General features: G+C 35.3%; 1 protein-coding gene across 2 annotated transcripts in view; it reads left to right on the top strand.

The window, feature by feature from the left end:
- The window catches only part of SBF2 (SET binding factor 2), a 412,105-nt gene that overhangs the window by 51,696 nt on the left and 335,078 nt on the right, over positions 1-25,331 (top strand). For both annotated transcript variants that reach the window (XM_090264085.1, XM_090264092.1), the window contains exon 2: positions 15,264-15,349. In XM_090264085.1, the coding sequence (XP_090120211.1) occupies positions 15,264-15,349 (86 nt within the window). The remainder of the gene's footprint in view (positions 1-15,263; positions 15,350-25,331) is intronic.

Genomic DNA, 25,331 nt, shown 5'->3' on the forward strand with positions numbered 1-25,331 from the left:
GTTTTGCTGGAAATAGAATTCATAGTTGACAGTTTTTCTGCACTTGAAAAGTGGTGGGTCACTTTCTCCTTACCTCCATTGTTTTTGGTGAGGTATTCGCTATCTTTTGAATTGGTGTTATCCTATGGGCAGTATGTTGTTCCTCTTTGTGTCTTTCAAGATTTTTTTCTTTATAGTTTTCAGAAGTTTAGTAATGATATGTGTCTTGGTATAAAGTTCTTTGAGTTTATCCTGTCTGAGGTTCAGTCACCTTCTTGAATATTTTGGTCCTTTGCCAAATTAGAAAATATTTCAGCCATTATTATCTCTGAATATTCATTCAGTCCCATTCTTTCTTCTCCTTGGAGTACTCCAGTGATACAAATATTAGATGTTTTGTACCTAAGATTCTATTCTGTTCTTTATATTTGACTTATTTTCTCTCACTTATTCAGATTGGGTAAAATCTATTGATCTGTCCTAAAGTTCATTAATTCTATGCTATGCCATCTCTGTTATACTATTGAACCCATCTACTGCGATTCTTATTTTGGTTATTTTATTTTTTATTTTTAGAATTTCTGTTTGATTTATAACTTCTGTTTCTTTGTATTTTTTCATTTGTTTCAAGAGAATTTGTGATCGATCGTTGATTAATTTTTATGACAACTGCTTCAAAATCCTTGTCAGATATTTCATCATCTGATTTATGTCATTGTTGGCATTAGTTGATTGTGTTTCTCATTCAGGAATTGGTTTTCCTGGTTCCTGGTATGATGGTTGGTGTTTTGTTTGTTTGTTTGTTTTTTACATCCTGAAAATTTTGCCATTAACTTAGTCATTCTGTTTAGATTTAGCACATGAACCATGGTCTATTTTTGTGAGCTGTTGTTCCAGTAGCAGTTTAATTTTCAGAGTTTTCGTGGTGTTATTCTCTTAGTTAATCTCCTTTCCCCACTGATCCATGCTGGTGCTGCCTACTGGGCAGAAGATGGTCCCCAGGTTGGGACATCTGATGTTTCTTGGTGGGAGAGGAGAATCAGCCCACAGGACCTAAAATGTTGAGTTGACATTTTTTTCTTTCAGTATTTTGAAGATATGAGTCTTCCAGCTTGCATTGTTTATGATGAAAATTTTGTTGTCAACATAATGTCTTTTTTCTTCGGTTATTTTAAAGATTTTCTCTTTGTAGCTCTTAAGATTAATTTAACTATATTTGCCTTGGTATAGTTTTCTCCATTTTTCTTTTTGTTTTTGGCATTTGTTGAGGTTTTTTGATAATTGGATTTATAGTTGTTTGTTTTTCAGCCCTGTCTCTCTGAATTTCATTTTGGAGGATTTCTGTTGTTATAACTTCAAGTTCATTGATCATTCTCCTGTAGTGTCTTAAATCATTCTATTCAGTATATTTGTCATTCTTTATTCCTGAAAATATGCAACACAGTTATAATGACTTTGAATGTCCTTATCTACTATTTCATCATCTGTGTCAATTTGGGGCTAATCAGTTGATTTTTCTCCTTATTATGCCTCACACGTCTCTGCTTCTTTTCATGCCTGGTGGTTTTTGGCTGAATGTTATATTTTTGTGTTCCTACAAATATTCTTGAACTTTGTCCTGGGATGTAATTAAATCACTTGGAACTATCTTGGATTTTTTTTTTTTTTTTTTTTTTTTGAGGTTTGTTTTTCATTTTTTGTTAGGTGGGCAAGCCCATAGCAGCATTTAGTTTAGGACTGGATTTTTTCACCCTACTGAGGCAATACCACTCTGTATTCTCTGTGTGAAGCTCAGGGAATTAAGGCAGTTTTTTCATTCTTGGCCGTTGCAAACACAAATTATTCCTAGTCTTGTATGAGCTCTGGGGATCATTCTCTCTGTTCCTTTCATGGGGTTTATTTTCTGGCCTCGTGTGGTTTTCTTAGTACACTCAAGTACTAATCAGTACTCTGCTAAAGATTCAGGTAGACCCTCTACAGACTTCTGGACTTCTCCTTTTATATGAATCTCTCTTTTCTTTGGTACGCTGCTCTGTGAGTTCTAACCTCCTTGGTTCTCCTGGACTCCCAGCTTTATTGCTTCTGCTCAGTGTTCTGTTGGACTATGCTTAGATTCCCCTTCCTGTCCTATATTCTTGAAATTCCCACCATGAAGTAAGCTGGGGCAGTTGTAGGCTCACTTAATTTTACCTTTTCTCAGGGTTTATTTTCTGTCCTTAACTGCCTAATGTCAGTGTTTGAAAAACCATTGTTTCATATAATTTTGTCTTTTTTTTTTTTTTTTTTTTTTCAGTTGTTGCTGGTTGGAGGGTAAATTCACTTCCTGTTACTCCCATCTTGGTTGATGTGGAAGTCCCTAAAGTAATGATTTTGACTATTACGTAGCCAGGGGGAGAATTAGTTAATGATTTTGATCATGAAAGTTAGCATGATGAACTTTGATTTTGCAGAGCTTGTTTCCATACTTTCAGAAAGTTGCATATGTTGGCGTGAAGAGAAATAGGAAACAAGGAGACGACGAGGCTGGTGCTGTCATCCCGGTGGAAGATGCTGCCAGTTTGAACTGTTAAGAGTGACTCTGAATGATGCTAGAGTGGGGGCACATTTGGTAGATATTTGGAGAAACATTCTTGATAAGGTTTTCTTTTTTAAAATATTGATACAAAACCGTATAATTTTTAAAGCCTTTCAGAATGCCAGTTCTTCATTGCTATTAAAGAAGGCATTTAATTCAGTAAGAAGATGCAATCTGAAGACTTTATTAGAATGATAAATCATATATTTAGTTTTAATTTCAATTTGTACTTTTCTCTGTTTTTCTTATTCTTGACATTCTCTAAATCACTGGATTTATATGCATTATCAATCAATTATGAGTTTAGTAGAGACTAAGCTTGTGTGGTTGCTATTGATTTATTATTTTTCATGGTATATGTTGTTCTCCGTGTATTTTGTTCGGTGTTTAAATACATTTTTTCCACTTCTGTAAAAGTCCATGGGCTCTTGGCTAAATTTAACTCTGAAAAAAAAAATTCTGTATGTTCTAAATAAACCTTTTGAATATTAGAAGATTGTATTAGAAAATCAGAAAATCACCTTACATTCTTACCTAATTTTTGAATGACCACCAAATGGATCAAATATGAAAGTCTTTTGTGGAATGATTTTCTGCATGCTTTATTTTCAGTGAATGAACTGTTTTTATTTTTTTTATTCTTTGAAAACTGGTCTTTACAGAATTAGGTCTACTTATTTTGGTGAGCTTTCATTTTTCTGGTTGATTATTTTAGCATTATAACACAAATCTTCTGGTGAACAAGAAAGCAGCATTTAAAAAAACTATCATGTGCTAAAAAGCAGATTTTTATAAATCAAGGATAAGAATCCTGGGATCTGCAAGTTGAGTATGACCCTCATCTTTATTTTACCTATGAACAGGTAAATTTCTGTTGATTAGCTTCTACCTTGTCACTATAAGTCAGTTATATGTACCTGAAAAGGCAGAAGTGCTGATTTTCTAGCATTGTGCTTTTGCTTCAGTCATTTCCACTATGGTGATATTCTCAGTAATGTCAAGTATTGCATTTATCTCTGAGTAGTACTCACACTGGCCCACACTCTCCTTTTGTGATAATCATCATGGTTATGTTATCATTATCATCATCATCATCATCATCATAAACATGTATGTAGTGTTTACTGTGTGCCCAATGCTTGTTGAAACACTTAAATGTATATTAACTTATATTTTTCCTCACAAAAACTCTTTAAAAGTAAGGTAAATATCCTTACCTGGAGTTTTCCCAGGGTCATGTAGCAGGTAAATGGTGGGACTGGATTAGAATGTGAGTAGAGCTGAAAAGGAGGTGTTTCAGGCATTGGGGAAAGGCATGGGAGAGGTGACGGGGACAAGACTTTTGTTAGCTGTAGTCAAATATTCAAAGGACTATCATGTAAAAATGGGACTGAATTTATCCTCTATAGCCCCCCCAAAAGGAGGACTGTGACGACCAGGTAGATAGTATAACAAAATAGAGTTTTTCTCAAATTTTTTTTCATGTCAACAAAATCAAATACCTGTTAATAATAACAGAAATATTTATTACCAAATATTTTAGTTCTAGGGCTGCTATAACAAAATGCTACAGATTGGATAGCTAAAACAATGACATTTACTCTGTTCTAGAGATTAGAAGACCAAAATCAAGGTGTTAGCAAGGTTGGTTCTTTCTGGAGGGTTCTGAAGGAGTCTGTTTTATGCCTCTCTCCTAGCTTTGGTGGTTGCCTGCAATCCTTGGCATTCCTTGACTTGTAGCTGCAGTATTGCGGTCTCTGCCTTTGTCTGAACGTGGCATTTTTCCCTGTGTGTCTGTCTGTGTCTTGATTTCTCTTACCAGGGCACTAGTCATTGGATTAGGGCCCACTCTAATCCAGTATGACCTAATCTTACCTAATTATATCTTTTAAAGCCATATTTCTTTTTCTTTTTTTAAAAAAAGGATTTTATTTATTTTTAGAGAGAGGTGAAGGGAGGGAGAAAAAGAGGGACAGAAACATTGATTGATTGCTTCTCGAATGTTCCCTGACCAGGGACTGAACCTGCAATTTAGGCATGTGCCCTGATGGAAATTGAACCTGGAACCTTTCATTTTTCAGGATGATGCCTAACCTATTGAGCAACCCTGGTCAGGGCTTAAGACCATATTTTCAAGAAGATTTTATTCTGATGCTCTAGGTAGACATGAATCTTTGGGGTATACTACTCAAGGTAGTACATCCAATAACTAAATGCACTTTCTATCTTCTGGGGTTTAGAAAGAGCTTAAAATCATTTAAATTCATCTAAAGATACCTAACTACTTTGTGACTAAAAACCAAAAGGTATATAAAAAGATAGCCAGAGAAGAGAGAAATCATTGTTACTTAATTTGTCTTCTCAGTTTTTTTTCACATATTACATTTAATGCCATATTGAAATAAAAGAATTTGATAGATTGATTATGATAATAGCATGGCATAATTAAAAGTTCCCTGTATCAGTTTCTCAGAAAGACCCGTATATGATAATTACCAAAAGTAGGATAGACTGCTTGAGATATTGTATATTTGTGTCACAGTAGCTATCCAAACATAGACTAGAAGAGTATGTTCAAATATGGAATAAACTACAATACTACAAGAGGAAAGTATACATTACAGATGAGTTATGCCAGGATTCTTTCATCCTTCCATAGATTGTGATAGATTCCGTTCTGACTGCAGGCTAAATTTAAAGAAGATGTATTTCCCCCAGATTGTCTTTTCTGGTAGTATAAGTTTTACTCATATAAATACCACTGTGAGAAAGAAATGTTATCACTCTAAAAAGCTTCCTTGCATCTCTTTTATTCATATCAATCCCTAATACCCATTCTTAGCCCTGGGCAACCACTGATCTGCTTTCTATCACTATAGATTATATGTCTTTTCTGTAATTTCATGGGAAGGGAATCCTGTGGTAGGCTTCTTTTGCTCAGCAAATTATTTTGAAATTTATCCATGTTGTTGCATATATCAGCAATCTTTTCTTTTTAGTGCTGAATAATATTCCATTATATGGACACACCACAATTTGTTTCTCAATTTTCCTGTTAATGACCCTATATGTTTCATGGTTTTTTTTTTGTTTGTTTGTTTGTTTTGTTTTTTTCTTGCTTCCACCACCATACGTGCCACTTGTTTCATGGTTTTTGAGGCTATGGCATTGGTTTTTTTTTGTTTTAATTTTTATTGCTAGTATATGGAAATACAGTCATTTTTATAATGACACTTTGAGGCCTTGCTGAACTTATTAGTTCTAGTACTATTTTTCTTTTTAGATTTCTTAGGAGTTTTATAGGTTGTCTGCAAATAAAGACAATATTGCTCTATTTTTCCCATTTTTATAGCTCTTATGTCTTTTTTCTTGCTTTATTGCAGTGGTTGCGACTTACAGTACAATGTTGAATAGAAATCATGATGGTGGACATCCTTTTTATGAATCTTAGTGGAGAAGCATTTAGTTTTTAACCATTAAGTATAATGTTAGCCATGTTTTATTATTATTATTATTATTATTATTATTTAGATTTTATTTATTTATTTTTAGAGTGAGGAGAAGGAAGGGAGAAAGAGAGGGAAACATCAATGTGTGATTGCCTCTCTTGCACCCCCAACTGGGGACCTGGCCGGCAACCCAGGCATGTGCCCTGACTGGGAATCCAACCAGCGACAATTGGTTTGTAGGCTGACGCTCAATCCACTGAGCCACAGCAGCCAGGGCAGCCATGGGTTTTTTATAATGTTCTTTATCATACTGAGGAAGTTTTCTTTGACTTGTGCTGAGTTGTTTTTTTTTTTTTTAATCACAAATAGGTATTGAATTTTATTAAATACTTTTTCTGCATTTATGGACACAGTTATGGTATTTTATTGTTTCTTAATGTGACTTATTTATTGATTCTAATGTCAGCGCTGCTTTGTGTTGACTTCTGTAGTTATTTATTCTAAGTCAGGTAGTGTTTAAGTCCTTTTACTGCTCAATTTTGATTCTATTCCTTGCCAGTATGGGGGTTTAGACTGCAGTTTTAGTTTTTGCTGCAGATATGTCCCTTGCTCTTTCATTTTCAGCTGCTACTCATAAATTGGCCATTCAGCTTTCCAGTGACTTTTGTTGGCTATTTTGGGGTTTTCCTGTTCCCATGTCTCCCATTCTCAAGCCATTATTGTTACTTCCTTCTTACTCTTGTACAGATGATGATACTTTCCAGGTTTTGGTAATATTAGTTATTTTCCTCCAATTGCAGTATTTTGGAGATACATTTTCATCCAGTTTTGTTATAAATGTCCATGAATATTTGGTTGCGCTAGCCTTTTAAAAAATGTGATAAAAACATAATAAAATTTACCATCTTAAACATTTTAAGTATACAGTGCAGTAGTATTAACAACTATATAAATGTATATTAGAGCACATTGTTTTCCAACAGATCCCTAGAACTTTTTCATCTTGCAAAACTTAATATTTGTAATCATTGAACAATTCCCTTTCCCCCACTTCTCCTAGCCCCTTGCAACCACCATTCTACTTTCTGTTTCCAAGAGTTTGAGTGCTTTTCATGCTTCATATTAGTGGAGTCATGCAGTATTTGTCTTTTTGTGACTGACTTACTTTACTTAGCCCAATGTCCTTAAAGTTCACCTGTGTTGTAGTATATGACAGAATTTCTCTTTCCTCCTTCCCCCCTCCCTCCCGCCTCCCTCCCTCCATCCCTGCTTTCTTCCTGTCTTTTTTAAGGCTGAATAACATTCCATTTTATGTATATACACATTTTCTGTATCCATTCATCTGTTAATGGGTGTTTCTGTTGCTTCCACATCTTGGTTATTGTGAATAATGCTGCAGTGGACACAGGTGTGCAGATAACACTTTGAGATCCTGTTTTCAATTCTTTTAAATGCATAACCAGAGTGGGATTGCTTGATCATATGGTATTCTATATATTTTTTATTTTTGGAGAAACCTCCATGTGTTTTCCACAATGGTTGTGCCATTTTATATTCCAGTCATCAGAGCATAAGGATTCCAATTTCTTTGTATCCTAACACTTGTTATTTTCTGGAATTTTGACAACTTTAACTGTGTCAGAAGATATCTCGTTGTTTTGATATTTGCATTTCTTTATATATTTTGGATACTAACCCCTTCTCAGCTAGAGTGGAACACTGGTTCTCGAACTTAATTCATTCCAGAGAATTGTTTGAGAAGTGATTTGTTTGAAAACTGAATCTCCTTTGTTTGTTGCCTAAGAGACATACGACTGATCATACAGGTATTAACATGAAAGGGTTGTTGGGTAGAGAACTGAGACCTGAAGTTTTGTTAGGCAGCCGAGACATTTCTTACATGAACAAGTTGATCGAGAACCGAATTGTTCAAGAACCAAGATGTTCGAGAACTGAGGTTTGACTATATGGTTTGTAAATATTTTCCCCATTCTGCAGGTTGCATTTCATTGTGTTGATAGTTTCATTTGCTGAGCAGAAGTTTTTAGATTTGATGTGGTTTATTTATCTGTTCTTGGTTTGTTCCCTTTTTTGGGTATCATATTTGAGAAGTCATTGCCAAGTCTGACATCGAGGAACTTACTGCCTGTGTTTTCTTCTAGGAGTTTTATGGTTTCAGGTCTTATGTTCAAGTCTTTAATTCATTTTCAGTTCATTTTGGGGTATGGTAAGATAGTGGTCCAATTTCATTCTTTTGTATTTGGCTGTCCAGTTTTGCCAATACCATTTAATACAGAGACTGTCCTTTCTCATCGTATATTCTTGACTCCTTTGTTATAAATTAATTGACCATATGTTCGTAGGTTCATTTCTGGGCACTCTATTTCTTCCATTGATCTCTGTGTCTGTTTTAAATGTTTTAATTATTATAGCTTTGTAATATAGTTTAAAATCAAGGCACATCGTGCCTCTAGCTTTGTTCTTCTTCTCAAGATTGCTTTGGGTATTTCAGATCTTTTGTGGGTTCATACACATTTTAGGATTGTTCTCTTTCTGAAAAAAGTACCATGGGAATTTTGATAGGGATTGCGTTGAATCTGTAGATTGCTTTGGGTAGTATGGACATTTTAACAATATTAGTTCTTCCAATCCATATATAGATTATCTTTCCATTTATTTGTGTCTTCTTTAATGTCTTATATTTTTCAGGATACATGTCTTCCGCTTTCTTGGTTAAATTTATTCCTAGGTATTTTATTTTATTTTTTTTTATGTAATTGTTTTCTTAATTTCGCTTTTGGATAGTTCGTTATTAGTGTATAGAAACATCAAAGGGTTGTTTTGGTTTTTTTTGGATGATTTACTGCAACTCCACTTATATGTATAGTAATACCCAGTAACTGCATATGTGAACTTTTTAAAATTTGTCAATTACATTTGACATTCAGTATTACTTTATTTTAGTTTCTGGTGTATGCATAGTGGTAGACAGTTATATAACTTATGAAGTGATATCCCTGATAACCATACATAGTTATTACAATATTATTGACTATATTCCCTAAGCTATACTTTATATCCCTGTGATTATTTTGTGACCATCAGTTTATACTATTTTTTTAATCCTCACCTGAGGATATGTTTATTGATTTTAGAGAGAGAGGAACGGAGAGAATAAGACAGACAGACAGACAGACAGACAGACACATTGATCGGTTGCCTTCCATATGCATGCCTCAATAAGGGATGAAACCCGTAACCGAAGTATGTGCCCTGACTGGCAATCGAACCCACAACCTTTTGGTTTATAGGATGACACTTCAACCAACTGAACCACTTGGCCAGGGCCAGTTTGTACTTCTTAAAACTTTACCTTTTTCATCCACCCCCTCCCATTTGCCAGCCCTCGATTTGTTCTCTGTATCTATGAATCTGCTTCTCTTTGAAACATAGCAGATTTTTGTTGATATTATATACCGCAGCTTTACTGACTATATCGATTAGTTCTAACAGTTTTTTGGTGGAGTCTGTATTTGCAGATTACATGATATTTGTACTCTCAAAAGCTTACATTTCTCAGCATTGGACTTAAATGATGCTATTTTCGTGTCAAATTAGAAATGAGAATCATCTCTGCTCCAAAATGTGATTTGTTTTTAGTTTTTCTATTTCTGATTTCAAAAGACTTATGACCTGATTTCTAAACAATATTATTTTCTTTCCTAATCTTTACTCTGTCATTATACTGTGCCTGCATCTGCCCTTGTATGTGCATTTCAAAAAGCTCAATTCAAGTTCTAAATATTCTTATAGCAAGGTTTAGCCTCTCCTTTGCACCTAACACAAGGCCTCACATATTGTCGTTGTGGAATAGAGTGAATTAGGTAATAGTCCATTTGCCAGACTTTCTGGATTCATCTTTATACCATTCGACCTTGTTTTCCAGACCACAAAAACATGTATGTTATACTAAAACTCCAGTCTGATCATTGCTTTCTGTGGCATTTCTTTCTATTTTTTGGTAGTTCTCATCCTCAGAAGGTTCTTCCTTTACATTGACTTAAAAATATTTGCTCTAAATTATATCTTTGGCTCTAGTCTGCTCCACACTATCTTCTTCTATATAATAGCTCTTCAAATATTTGTTGAAAGTTCTCTTTTTAAGTTTTTGTACTAAACCCCTTTTTTAAAAAAAGTGTAATTGTTTCCAGATCCTTTACCAATTTGGAAGTGGTTCTTATAGTGTATTCTAGTTTGGATTCTTTAGTGACAAGGAATACAGACACATTCCAGCTTAAGAGGGAGAAATATCATAAGAAATTTGAGGACAGACACTATAATGCTGCTTTAGTTTACTGGAGGTAGAACCTAGACAGCTATACAACCTCTTTCTTGTGGTATCTCTGCTTTTTCTACATGTGTGTACTGTTAACCTGTTTCTGCTGGCAAGTCTCGGCCTAGAGTTTATGCTGTTCTATAGCTGTAGTTTTACCTATGACCCCTCTATGATTGCCTGAACCTTCTCTATATCATACCAAGTCTTTATACATCTTTTTGGCTACTTTATTCAATCTCTCCTTTTTTTAATTCAAAATTCCCTAGCAGAGGGATTTGATTTGTCTAGGATACCTTTTACAACCAGGTCACTCAGGTTGTAAGTTGCTTGCCAGTTTATAGCTGCCCTTACCCACCTTATAGTCCCATTCATTTATTCAACAAGCATACTATTAAGTATCTAATATATACCAGGAATTAGTCTAAGTGCCTGGGTGGGATGCATCAGTAAACAAAGCCAGCCAAAAATTGTTTTCATTCTAGTGAAGCAAAACAGACAAATGACAGTACCAGTAATAACCAAATACGTAAGTGATTTAGTATATTGTCTGTGGCTGCTGTGAGGGTGTGAGCATGGCTGCTGCCTGCCCTTGAAATGTGGGTAGTGCCATTTTTGTCAGAGGGGTTGTGGGCAGACGGACATCATAAAACAACTGTAGTGTAGATAACCTCTCAACTAGTTGCTTAGATAAACATAGAAAACAATTCATTGAATTATGTATGAGAGTAGCATTTCTTAAAGTTCAGAGTCTATATTTAAACAAGCAGTATATACAGGGGTGGGAAAAAGTAGGTTTATAGTTGTAATACAAATACTGAATAAATAATACAATAATTAAAAAGAAATAATACAAAAATAAACTTTCATGTACTCACAACTGTAAACCTACTTTTGCCAGTCCCTTTATATACTTGGTACATCTACACTATAACCACACATAGAAGGCATTCTAATAATTTTTGTCAATTGGTATGGTCAGCAAATTCCAAGCACTGTGTTTTATGGAGAGCAGAGTACTTACTGTATTATATTTCTTCACCTAATTAATCCTACTTATTCTTCACTTCTTCTGCAGATATACTTCTTCCTCATAGCTCCTGGCAGCTCCACACCCATAGCATACTATTTAGCAACCCCAGAGAATACTGTTTGACTCTTCTGGAGTTGTTGGCCAAGGCTGAACAGTCATTTTGCCAGGGGGCAATGGCAGTGGACGGCTGGATCATCCTGGGTCAGTTGCTAATCCTAGTGACTGGCCTGGATAACCTGACAGCCCTACCAGGACCCAGGGGAAAGTGGGTTACCAAACATAAAGGAGGGAAAAGTGTGCCTGACCATGCCAGTATTTCCTCACCCTTTCTAAATTTGTTTTGGGCAGCTTGTCTAGCATATATACTTTTTTCAAAGAAAGTCATTTCCACATGTTCTGGTATCTTGCTGAGGATCCTTCCTTTTTATATATTAACTCCATTTGGTCATCATATTTCTTGATTTTTATGATGGAGTGCAAGAGTAGGGGCTGAAAAAAAAGCAGGAAAGCACTGACTAATAACTGCTCCCTCCTCCTTCCAAGTTAGCTGCATACAATTCAGTGGATAATCGATTTTGCCTGCCTAGCACCTCTCCTTTCTAGAAAGTGGTCCCTTTTCTTTTTAAAAGATTTTATTTATTTATTTTTAGAGATAGGGGAAGGGAGGGAGAAAGAGAGGAAGAGAAACATCAATGTGTGGTTGCCTCTCACGCACCCCCAACTGGGGACCTGGCCTACAACCCAGGCATGTGCCCTGGCCGGGAATAGAACTGGCGACCCTTTAGTTCGCAGGCTGGTGCTCAATACACTGAGCCATACCAGCCAGGGCGGTGCCTTTTCTTTTGAGGAATTTCTCCTTTCCCCTATCCATACCCAGCCTCATTTAATATATATGCAAATAAAAGCTGATTTCACAGCCATGCTGATAGACATGACCTGTTTCACTTCTGGACATAGAATCAGTCTGCAGGTGTACAGACACCTGACTCTAGACAAGTCTTCCCTCACTGTAGCTTATTCCTCAATGTAAAAAGTCATCTTCTGAGAATTTTAAAATACAACAAGTACTACCTTAAAAGTAGTTATCAGATAAAACACATAAACTTGGGAAATGTTTAAACATTCAGACTCAAATGCTTACAAATCAAGAAACAATATTCAGAAAATATTTGTTTACTTTCTATAAGGTACTTTCATAACTTCCTCAAAAGTTGTTAGTTGCAGCGATTTACATAGTTGGAAACCAAGTTATTGTAGCTCTATCCACATTTTATTTATAGTGAAATATTTTATCATTTTTATTTTTGCTTTTTTCTAACATAATATCCACTCTCAAATAACATTATATAATGAAAGTATTATCACCGTGAATCATATTTATATGTGCATTTATAAATGTTGTATCAGAATTTTAAACTAGACTTCCATGTTTTTGAAACACTGCATGTTATTATGAAATCAGTAAATAATGTGTTGCTTCTGGAAAAATTTTCTTGCCAAAGAGGAACTTTTCATGTCAAATTTGCAATGATTAAGACAAGTAAAATTTTAAAATAAACAACTGTTGGTAAGGATATAGTGAAAACGCCAATGCCATTCTTATACACAGAATATTTTTTTTTTTAATTTTAAGTGATTTTTAGATGGGCCTTTTGGCTTTGTGTGAGTCTTTAAAATTTTCGTACTCTGACCCAGTAGTCGTATACCTAAGATTTTGTTTTTTTCTGGGGAAGAGTGAGATGAGGATAAAGATTATATAGAAAGATGCTTTTGTAGTATTATTTATAATAGTGAGAAACTAGAAAATATACATATAACAGCAGAGCCCCATTGTAGAATAGTGAGTAATAAACCAACATGTAAAGCTAGGATAAGTATGATCTAAATTCTGTAGAAAAAGTACATATATACAAAAAAACCTCTAGGATAAAATAGTCCATAGCAGTTATGTTAACAGTATTTGCCTTTGGGTGTGGGATTGTGGGTGATTTCTTTTTTATATTTTTATGTATTTGGAAAAATGTTTCCATTAACATTATTTTTATAATTAGTAAAAATTAATATGATAAAATATTTCTTGAGCCTAAAATATATTAGGTATGACTTACAGAACTGAATAAACAATAACAGGAACATTATGATAAAATAAATAACATACATTTATCTCTGTTTTAAAAGATAGGGAGGTAGAAGCTTAAAACAATTTCTGCCAATTTACTAAAATAAACACTTAACTCAGTATGAACTAAGTGCCAGGCATTCAGTATGCTAGGGGATACAAAGATGGTACTAAAAGAAAGAAAAAGCTTGCTGTTATTTCTTCTAGAAAGCTTTCCATGGTCTTCTACACTGTGCTAGATTAGGTTCCCCTCTATCATTGTTCTTACTGTGATATACTGAAGTTATCAGTTCATTTGTCTGTTCCCCTAATAGATTATGAGTTCTTTGAGGATGGGGGCCATGTCTTTTTCATTTATGTATCTCCAGTACCTAGCAATTTTTTGAATTAGCTCTGCTTGGGATATCAGAAGTGGTTATGCTTGAGATGGATTTTGCAAAAGCAGTGCGTGTGATAAATCACCTTTAGTTTAGTTTACTCAATGAAATCCTTCATTCCCCTTTATTCAGTAATTGCTATACTGCAGCAATCATTACTTTTAATTGAGAATGTTTTTATTTTGCCTTTTCCAGATGTGACCTCAGTTTTAGAATGTAGTACTGAGTTTGATAGTAAAATGAATTTTAAGTTTCCATTTATCTTTCAAAGGTATAAGTTTGGCCATAAAGTGACTGAAGCCTAGGTGAGGGGCAAGGGGGAAGTTAATTAAGAGGGTTGAGGGTGAGGGATGATAGCAGATTATTAAAAAAAATTGACAGAGGCGTTGGGAAAATATATATTAACAAATTGAATCGGGTGTTACAAGCTTCCTTAGGTAAGATGTACATATAATCAGAATGTTGTTGCTTTCACTTCAGAGTAACCTGGGACATGATGCTAGCACATGAAACTCTTTTTAAAAAGTATAGCAAAAAGCAATTTAGATCTGTCATATACTTTCCCTACCCAAATTACTCACAGATTACATCCCAAGTGTTCCGGTAACAGTCAGTCCATTCTGCAGTGTCACAGGGTAATTTTATAACAACAATGATATAGACAAGTGGTTTTCAACCAGCGGCAGCTTTGCCCCGGCCAGAGGACATTTGGCAGTGTCTGAAGATATTTTTGATTGTAACGACTTGGTGGTGGTGGTAGGGTACTACTAGTGTTTCGTGGGTTAAGGCTAGGGATGCTATTGAACATCCTACAATGCACAGGACAGGGGCTGACCTCCCCACCCCCCCCCAACACACAGCAAGGCATTATCTGGCCCAAAATGTCAGTAGTGGTGATGTTGAGAAACCCTGCCTAGACAATGGTCAAGTCACCAGGCCACTGTAAAAATCTTTATTTTACTCATAACAGTGTTTATAACCCATAACTGAAGCTTAGTGCTAACAGTACCATTTCATTTGTCACTTAAAAGCCCTTCGTTGCCCTAGAAACGTTTTTTTTTTTTTTAAGTTTCAACTTGAGATACTGAGAAGATTGCTTTCCATATTGGGAACAAAGGCAGTTATTCCCCTGGTGTGGTAGAAACTCTAGATTTCAATGTTTCCATCTATTTTTCTTAGCTTTTCATATATGTATGACTTTTTTGAGAGCCTACTGGATAGGGATTGCCTGCCATTTCAATATTATGTTTAGAAGGTAAATATTTTTATGTCCTTTAAGTCTTGAAAATGTTTAACCGATATATCAATTTATTCAACAAATATTCATTTAGAAATAAGTGTTAATATAATGAGTATTCAGATTTTATAGTACCCCATTTACTTTGATTTTATTAACAGGGTCAGGAGCAGGTCTGGGGAAAATAATCCAGAGATTTCCACAGAAGGACTGGGATGACACACCTTTTCCACAGGGAATTGAATTGGTAAGTGGATGTTGCATTATTGTACTTTTATAATGACACTTTTCTACTTATGTTACATTCATGATTATATTTATAATACAGTTACTGTTAAATAATTTGGTGGTTTAACTGTGACATGTTACTAGAAATAATCCTTCTTCCCCATCCCGCCGGTAAGGTAACCTTGGAATATACTGATTCTGGAATGCCTGTTTTGCTGTTCTTTTTCCTTTTTAAATTTCTCTTACATTAAAGATGAAATTGATGATCTTTATATAGTTGGAAGATGAAAAATTCCTTTGACTCTTTAGTCAAAATGTTAGTGGACTAGCTTCAGTGATAGTGTATCACTAAACAAATATCTATTGTATTTTTTTCTGAAAATTTCTGGATTATAGCTTTGGTGAAAACTAAACAACAACAAGAACAAAAAAAAAAAAAGGAAAAGTTGGTTTATTGGTGACCAGTTATGTTGAGTTTACAAATTTGAATTCTTTTTAGCTATAGGATCTTTAGGTTGCTTTATAATTGTACAGATCAGCTGCTTTATTTTTGTCAGCCATTTTAAAGGAATGTAGTGGTTCAGCATAGGTTATTATGGCTGCGACATTCTGCAGGTATTTATTTGTACTATTATAATTTTTAAACCCTGTTTAAGGATCTTTTTTAGTGATGTTACTGAAAGGGGGAATTTTTGATGATAGAGACTTTTTTGAACTTTTTGTGAGTTCCTACCTTCTCTCACATCAAAGTATGGAAGGATATAAACTACAACAATTCGACAATTTGAACAGTCAACTACCTTCATAAGGTTCAAGAGCAACAGACATTATTGGGCACAGAGGTCGTGATTTGGCACTAGCTATTTAGCTGTGACTGACAAAGGATGAAGTTTTTGTGTTTTGAAAGTCAAGGGAATAGACAGTGAGTAGTAAATTTTTTCCCCTTTGTTTGACAGACACTCCTATGTTCAAGTGCTGCAGTGTCTCCAATAACAAGTAGTCCCGTACTACCGATTGGTGGAATGGCGGTGCTGATAGATAGACAGAATTTATCCTACCTGAGATTTTCCTAGATGATTTCTTGGCTGATTCTTAGCAAAGCATTTCAAGTTTTTTGGGAATAGATTATTATTTAATAGTAAAGGGTAGTGGGGGTCAAATATGTGGTGACAGAAGAAGATTTGACTTTGGAAGGTGGGCACACAATGCAATGTACAGATCATGTGTCATAGAAATGTACACTTGAAATCTATATGATCTTATTAACCAATGTCACCCCAATAAATTTAATTAAAATAGGAATATTTGATCTGATTACATTAGAAATTTTTTTCCTTTTTCAATAAATGATAGCAATTCTGATCCTCTAATGTCTCTTGTGCTGTGTCAAGTACAAAATTGATCTAACATCTGTCTTAAGTCCATTGAAAAATATAATAGAAGCAATAACTATTAGTTTTTCATTGTCTTTTTATTTATTGCTTTAGGTTATATTTCATGTATTACAGACATGCAACTATCCTGTATATGAACAGCAATAACTTGAATAACTGTGGAATATTGTGTAATCTAGAGTAAATTCTATAGCTTCAGGACCAGAGATTGACCTAATAAAATCTTAGTCTAATTAGTGATGATCTGGCTCAGTCCCTAAGTGGTTTGTTGATTCGGAGGTGGTAGTAAATGTTTTTTGATGATTTATAGGGAAAAAAACCTTACCCCTTCCAAGAACAACTTTTAGCATATAACAATAATGTTAATATTTAACAGTTGTATAGGATAGATAAACTCTTATGAATTTACATAAATTAGATGGTACACAGTAGTATATAGAATTTGCAGATTAGTAATTTAAGGATTAGTGAATTTAAACAATTTCATTAGGGTCTAGCAGCTAAGGTACAGCAGAGCTAGGATTCAAACCCAGGTCTTTTGACTCTGCATCAGTCAAGATCTGAGAATATTCTGAGAGGGGTGCATTTGTGTTTTAGTGTAAATACAGGATCTGAAAACAGGATTTTATGATTTGGAAGAACTGACATTTAGAAATATTAAAAGAATGCTGTGTTATTAGGTGGAAACCAACTTTACTTCTTTATTTTATCTGAGGACAGATCTAGTTTCAGAGCATAATATTATATTGAAATTATTTTCAATTCCCACATTGCTCCCAGACAGCATAAATTTGATGTGTTTAAATTCTAAATGAAAGATAATTGTGTTCAGTCTGAGACTAAACTTTACGACTTGGGAGGGGGGGTGGGAATTTTAGACATTCATTCCCTAAACAGTCAAATACCAAATTTAATTTAGAGGATGCGGAATTTATTCTTTCAGTTTTTATGTAAAGAAATTGCCTTTTCCCCCCTTTTCTTCTGTTGGAAAGTGCTGAACTTTAATTTGGGTGGATTTTAAAAATAAAAATATGAAAATAAGCTAAACCGAACATAATGACTACTTTTCCAATTCTGGGATATTTTAATCTTTTTCTTGTGTTTTTTAAGCATACAAGGAAACCACAGGCAGTCATATAAATAAAGTTTCAGTTAATTTTAGTGACGATATTTCAAAGAAAGTTTAAGAATTGTTTTGTAGAGGCATTCTATGGCTAACAATCTATTTTGGATTAAGGGAACAAATGTTTTTATTGGGTGGGTTTTGGACACCAGAAAAAGAGTATTGTTTTGGAATTAGCTTTTAAAAAGATACTCTGATTTTTTTTATATTATAATTCAGAAAATGTGCCTTTACTAGGGAATGTCTGTACTGGGACATTTTTAGGTCTATTTAATTGTTTTTTAAAAGACTGAAGTACTATGTTAAAAAAATGTTGTGACTTAAGTAAAAGGTGAATAAACATTAAGGTAGAATTTCTAAATTTGAGGTTCTTAAGAAATTAGTTTAGTTATTTAAATTATAGAATAGTGATTTGACTACTTTCAATATGAATCCAGTTTTCTGTAATTGTAAGTATAGATCAAGGAGAAGAGGGAAAAAAATCTTTTATTTAACATTGTGCAGTTGTAACATACGAGAAGTAGCCTTACTATATTATAGGATGCAATTTGTGGACAGAGGAATAAGTATAAGTACCATGCAATGTTTTACTTCTTTAAGCTGTTCAGAATGCATTGACTACAACAAATGGGATAGCAGTAGTCATTCTGACCTACATATACATACTGTTTGGTCAGGGAACTGAGTGTAGAAAGGATGGAAGAGACTTTTCTCCTCTATGTAGAGGAAAATACATGAAAGGAAGATGAGAAAGGCAGTGAACATATTGGATAACAGAATTAAGGTTCACAAAGATTTAAAAAGGCTGGAGTTACAGGCCCATTATCTAAGATGAAATATAAAAGATAAAAACATTGATTCTTGCATGTGAGTATAATAAGCCAGCTCTGTAAGTAATCATTTAGAATAAAGATAGACAGGATAATATGCCAGTTAGAGAGATTTGAGAAATAGAGGAAGACGGCTAAAAGTAAAAAACATGTAACTATAAAAGATAATTAGGTAGAATCTAAACCCTCAGTGCTCAGGTAGCACACTTGGCGATGAATTCAGTTTTAAAGATGATATGAAGGACATGTAGAAGGACTCTTGATTTTGTGTAGAGTTGAGGATGAAAACATAAGAACTGCTGTGAAGTATGAAGACATGGCTCTTAAAATATACTAAGGACTGCAAAAAGGAATTTTTATGTTCACAACAAACCAAGTGGATATAAATGGGTTTTAAGCTGAAAAGTGGCGGGTTGAACTCACATTTTTGTTTCCTACTTCCAGACAGTTGTTTCTGTGAAGTAATAAAACCACACGGCAGGTTGGCTCCTGATGGAATCTAGAGGATGCATCTGAGACAGTAGATTCTCTTAACATTGCTGAGGTGGAGGATAGTCAGTCTTGGTGTTATTTTTCTCACATTCCTCCATGCTCACCCAAATGATTTGTTCTCATATACTAGACTTTCAGTTGCTTACAATTCTGCTTATTTTACTAATGCATCAGTAGCCTCAGTTTACTATAGAATCTTTCATCAACCCAGTCTCCATGGCCTGCTACTTTATTATCACTCTCGGGACCACCTTATACAAAGTTTTCTTGCCATGCTGGGGTTCTGCTGTACCTGGTGCTTTGAAGCTATAGGGAACTTCCTGAGAAACATGTAGAACTACTCAGGTCTAACCTATTACAAAATCATATTGTTTGCAAATGGCCCTTGTTACCACATGGAATATTGCTTCTCATCTCCCATATAAGAGTGAAAGGTAGTGAATTGGAAAATATGCATAAACTGAGACTATTCTTGAACAAACTGATTTGTATGGCTACTTATACATATGGATGTATAAGGTTATTTATGGCAGAAGATTGGAAACTACCTAAATGTCCATCAGTAGGAGAGTGATTGAATTAGTGGTGCCATAATTATTCATCAGAATATGATGCAACTATTAAAAGATAAAAGACAGAAGATGTACAAATGGCTAATAAGCACGAAAAAGATGACAGTATCACTAATCATTAGGGAAATGCAATTCAAAACCACAGTGAAATCACTTTACACTTGTTATGATAGCTACATTAAAAACTACGGAAAAAAATCAAGTGTTGGCAAGGATATGGAAAAATTACAATCCTTGTGCCCCAGTGCTGGGAATGTAAAATGGTGAGGCTATGGAAAACTATGTTGCAGTTCCTCAAAAAGGTGAAAATATAATTACTGTGTGATCCAGCAATTTCACTTTTCGATATGTACCCAGAAGAACTGAAAGGAGAGATTCAAACAGCTATTTGTACATATATCCATAGCGGCATTAATTACAATAGACCAAAAGTGGAAGCAACCCAAGTATCCATTGACAGGTGATTGGATAAGCAAAATGTAGTATATACATACAATGGAATATTATTTAACCTTAAAAAAGCGGAAATTCTGACATATACTACAACATAAATAAGCCTTGAGGACATTATGCTAAGTGAAATAAGCCAGTCACTAAAAGGCAAATACTGCATGATTCCATTTATGTGGAGTACCTAGAATAGTCAAATTCATAGAGACAGACAGTAGTCAAATTTCTAGGTACCTAGTGCTTGCCCAGGGGTTAGAAGAGGGAGGAACGGGGAGTTGTTTAATGGGTATAGATATTCAGTTTTTCAAGAGGAAAGAGTTCTGGAGATTGGTTGCAGAACATTGTGAATGTATTTAACACTGCTGAACTGAACACTTAAAAATGGTAAAGGTAATAAATCTGATGTATATTTTACTACTACTAAAGTTTTTGTTTTTTGTTTTTAGAAAAGTATGATAGAGTTTTATGTAGTGAAATGAACAAATCTCTTAAGACATATTGTATAGCAAATAGCCAAAACAATTTGGAGAAGAAAGAGCAAAGATAGAGGACTTGTGCAACCTGTTTTCGAGACCGTATTCTAAAGCTCAATGTGCAAGACAGTGTAGTGTTGTCTTAAGGATAGACATGTAGATCCATGGAACAGTCTAGAAGCAAACCCACACATATTTGGGAAATTGATTTTCAGTGGAGTTGCTAAAGTAATTCAGTTGTGGAAAAGAGGGTTTTCAATAAATGCCGCCAGAGCAACTGAATATCCATTTGGAAAAAATTTACCTTCTCCTTACTTCACACTGTACTTTAAAACTAATCTGAAATTGATCATAGACTAAATGTGAAAGCTAAAACTATAAAGGTTTTAAAAGAAAACTTAGGGGACCAGTTTCGTGACCTTTAGTTAAGCAAAGACTTTAGATAGAATGCCAAAAGCATGACTGAATAAAGGTTCCCTGGAATACCTGAAAACCCTTGAAAAATAGTGCATCATCATGCAAAAAAGGTGAATACTCAGCAAGAAGTCCCATATTTTTTCATAAATTTCACTTGGCACTGCAGAATTTCTGGATGCTACCTGAGCCCTTTGCTTTTTTTTTTTTTTTTTTTTAATGCTTTATTGATTATGCTGTTACAGTTGTCCCAATTTTTACCCCCTTTGTTCCCCTCCACCTAGTGACATCCCTTCCTCCAATTGCCCCTACCCCCTTAGTCCATGCCCATTGGTTGTGCATATAGTTCTTCTTATCATCTTCCTGTCTACTCCACTCCCTCCTACTATACTTCTTAATTCCTGTACCATCTCCCTCCCTTTCCCCCCTTCCCCTTCCCCGCTGACCTCTCCCCATAATGTTCCCCATACTTATAATTCTTTTCACACTCTCGTTGCCTACTTAGTTTGCCTTTGTTTCGGTTTCCTAGCTTCTGTTGCTGGTTGCTGTGATACAGTTTTCATTTTAATGTTCATAGTTTTGATCCTCTTTCTCCTAAACAAGTCATGTAACAGTGGTTTGGATTTGATGAACTCCTTCAGTTTTACTTTGTCCTGGAAGCACTTTCTCTGCCCTTCTATTCTGAATGACAGCTTCTCTGGATAGAGTAATCGTGGTTGTAGGTTTTTGCTTTTCATTACTTTGACTATTTCTTGCCAGTCCCTTCTTGGCTGGAGAGTTTCTTTTGAGAAATCAGCTGACAGTCTTTTTGGGACACCTTTGTATGTAATTTTCCTTCTTCTCTCTTGCTGCTTTTAAGATTCTCTCTTTATCCTTAATTTTTGACATTTCGATTATAATGTGTCTTGGTGTGGTTCTCCCTGGGTCCAGTTGTTTTGGAACTCTCTGTGCTTCCTGGACCTGTAAGTCTATTTCCTTCCCCAAGTTAGGGAAGTTCTGCTTCATTATTTTTTCACATAATTTTTCAATTTCTAGTTCTTCACTTTCTGGCAACCCTGTGATTCGGATGTTGGCCCGCTTATAGCTGTCCGATAAGTTTCTGAGCCTCTCCTCATTTTGCTCATTTCTCATTTCCTCTTTCTGCACTGGTTGGCTGTTTGTTCCTTCCCTATGTTCCGATTTGTTGATTTGATCCCTGGTTTTCTTGCCTTCACTAGTTTCGTATGTGTTTTTGTTCATTTCAGCAGGACTAGCCTTCATTCCTTCACTGTCTTGTTTAAGATCTGCTGTTAGGTCTGTAAGCACTTTTATAAGCAAAGCTCTGAACTGTGCCTCAGAAAGATTTCCTATCTGCTACTTCGTTAGAATAGAAATTTGCTGTCTGGTCAGCTGCGTCACTGGGATCTCTATCATGATCTGTGTCATCCTGAACAGTTTTGTGTTTACCTTTGGTTCCTGGGCAGGGCTGTCACACCTCCTATGCTATAGGGGGCGGAGCCCTGTGCACTCGTCACAACCGGGCGTTTTCTGCGGGGGCGGGGATCCAAGATGGATTCCTGCCACTCAATTTCTGCTGAGAGACCGGGAGCCTGCTCCTCCGTCCCCACCCCCACCAGGCCTCACAGTCCAAAGCAATGGGGGTCTGCCTTCTCCGGCTTTGGAATCGCAAGCTGGCGGGTCTGGTCTGCAGCCAGGGATGCTCCCCAGGTGCTTCTCGCCTCCCCTTAAATATGGGTGTCTGTGCTTACCGCTGTCCTGCCGCCGTCACTGCTGCTGCCACGGACAGCAGAGCTTGACCTCTCCTCCCTGGCTTCGCCCCTCCTACCTGTCCGGATGAGCACCACTTCTTTATAACTTCATATGTTGGACTTCCATTTATTTTCTGGAACTTCTGGTTATTGCTGGTTTTGCAGTAGTTGTATTCCTTCTTAGTTGTGGAGGGAGATGGAGCATGTCAGTCTAGGCCTCCATCTTGGCCAGAAGTCGAGCCCTTTGCTTTTTGATGTATTTACCTTTGGTGAGGAGCAGGACGATGGAAGAAATGAGGGGACATTGGAGACTAGCAGCAGTTCCTATAGGAACTCAGAGCAAAGTTTTCTCATGTGTTAACCTATTCTGCTGAGCTAGATTTTCCTCCTCATGCTAGAATTTTGGATATATTCAAATCTGTGGGGTGACTTTGACAGAACTTCTTTATTAAAATTTTGAAAAATTGTTCTTGTTTATTCTATTTCATTTGTCCCCATTTTTCCCCCTTTGCCTTCCTCTGCCCAGCCCACTCCCTACTCCTACAGTCATTCCGCACACCGTTGTCCATGTCCGTGGGTTATACATATTCTTTGACAAATTCCTTCCTCTTCAATTTTAATTGCTATAGATGGTAGCCAAACTTAGATATGAAAAGTTATTATATGTGGAGGACTTTGTGATATGGAAAAAAGAATACTGAACTCTGGGGTTTTATTTATATGTATCATATATATATATGTGTATGTATATATATATATATATATATATTTGTATATAGGTATATGATTTGATTATAAAGGCAACAGCTATTTAAAGAGAGCATCAGCTTTCTAGGTTATATAAGAGGGGACCCAAAAAAACTCGGAATTGTCCTCTGGAGGGCAGGCCTCTTGTAGTACAGGCTTCCCTGCTAGGGGACCCATCTGTAATCTATGTACCAGCTGGCGTTGTTGTGAGAGGCTGTGTTTGGCTTCAGTGAATTTTTTTGAAGACTCAACATGTTTGCCCATTTCATAAAGTACCTGCCCACACTGTGTTGTGTTCAGCAGTTTTTGACCAAAAAGGCCTGACCCCAAGCCCTGTCCTCCCTGTACACCCGATGTCGCTCCAAGTGCCTTAATTTTGTTATTTCCCTGGATGAAAAAAGTCCTCAAAGGGAAACGTTTTGCTAATGTGGAAGAGGTGAAACAAAAAATGGCAGAAGCACTAAAAGGCATCAAAATCGACAACTTCAAAAACTTTTTGAGCCATGGAAAAAAGTCACAACAGGTGTATTGCACCAAATGGAGAGTACTTCTAGTGTGACTGAAGTTTAAATGTATAAGAATGAATACACAATTTTTTATAAATAAATTGTTTTTTTGCCCCCCCCCCCATCATATAATCTATTTTCGAAGGTATAAGGAATGATACTTTGATACTCTCCATCCCGCCCCTGCCCAGTTCTTGGTCTAATCAAGGTCTTTGGTGATCCAGACATCTTACTTATTGCATGAAATATGTTCACATCTTTTTGCTTGAATTTGTATTGTGCTTTGAGTACTCATATGGAACTTTCCCAGTTATGGGTATACTGTGCATTGTCATCTCCTTATAACTTATAAATGTGTCATTATTAAAATGTGAAGTATTTGGTGTCCTCTAGTGGTACTTATGTGTTTATAAAAAGTCACTAATACCATCAATATACAAAATTTTAGGGGGGAACATTACAGAGGTGAGAGAACACAAATGAGTATACGTATTGAAGAAAACTTTTTTAATGTTTGAGAATTAAAACTTTATTAATCAGTTGATGTGGCTGTGTCTACTATTTTGCAAATTTTATCCTCACGAGACTCCATACTTCTAAGAAATTCATTACGATTATATATGTATGTTTTAATTGGAAGTATTTCTGTGTATTTTGTATTTATGTCAGCAATAGTTTACTATTGCATTGCACTGAAATGTGTCCATAAAAGGGGATGGCAGGAATGATTTCTGACATCTTAAATATAATGAAAGATAAAAATAGGATCAATATTTTATAAGTTAATGTTAAAGATAATAGATTCTTATTTAGTAAAGCTTATTTCTTTAAACAGCTTATTTGTGCTAGCTCTTAAAGATACTTTAAGTTAGGCCAAGCACTATCCAGAATCTGAAATATATGTGGAAATTTAAGCAGATTATTTCAAAAGTTGGGAAAATTGGTATAAATTCAAGATTTAGAAAGCTAAAGAGAAAACTGACAGTTTTAGGTAAGTTAAATTTATTTTAAGTGCTGAAATTAATCTCCATTCCTGTTAAAAATTAGATATTGAAATTTAGAGATTCAATAAATATTGGCTGAGATGATAATAAAATCCTGTTCTTTTACTCTCTTCTACTTTTAGAAAAACTAGAATAAAATATCTTTGTGTTAGATGGGGCAAGGTGATGTTTAAAACAGATTTTTTCTTCTACTTTTTTTAAAGTTAAAAAATTAACAGAACAAGTCTTTTTCTAGTTAGGAAGGTTTA

This window comes from Furipterus horrens, unplaced genomic scaffold, assembly GCF_987537825.1.
Source record: "Furipterus horrens unplaced genomic scaffold, mFurHor1.1.pri manual_scaffold_2, whole genome shotgun sequence".
In the NCBI taxonomy this organism is placed as follows: domain Eukaryota; kingdom Metazoa; phylum Chordata; class Mammalia; order Chiroptera; family Furipteridae; genus Furipterus; species Furipterus horrens.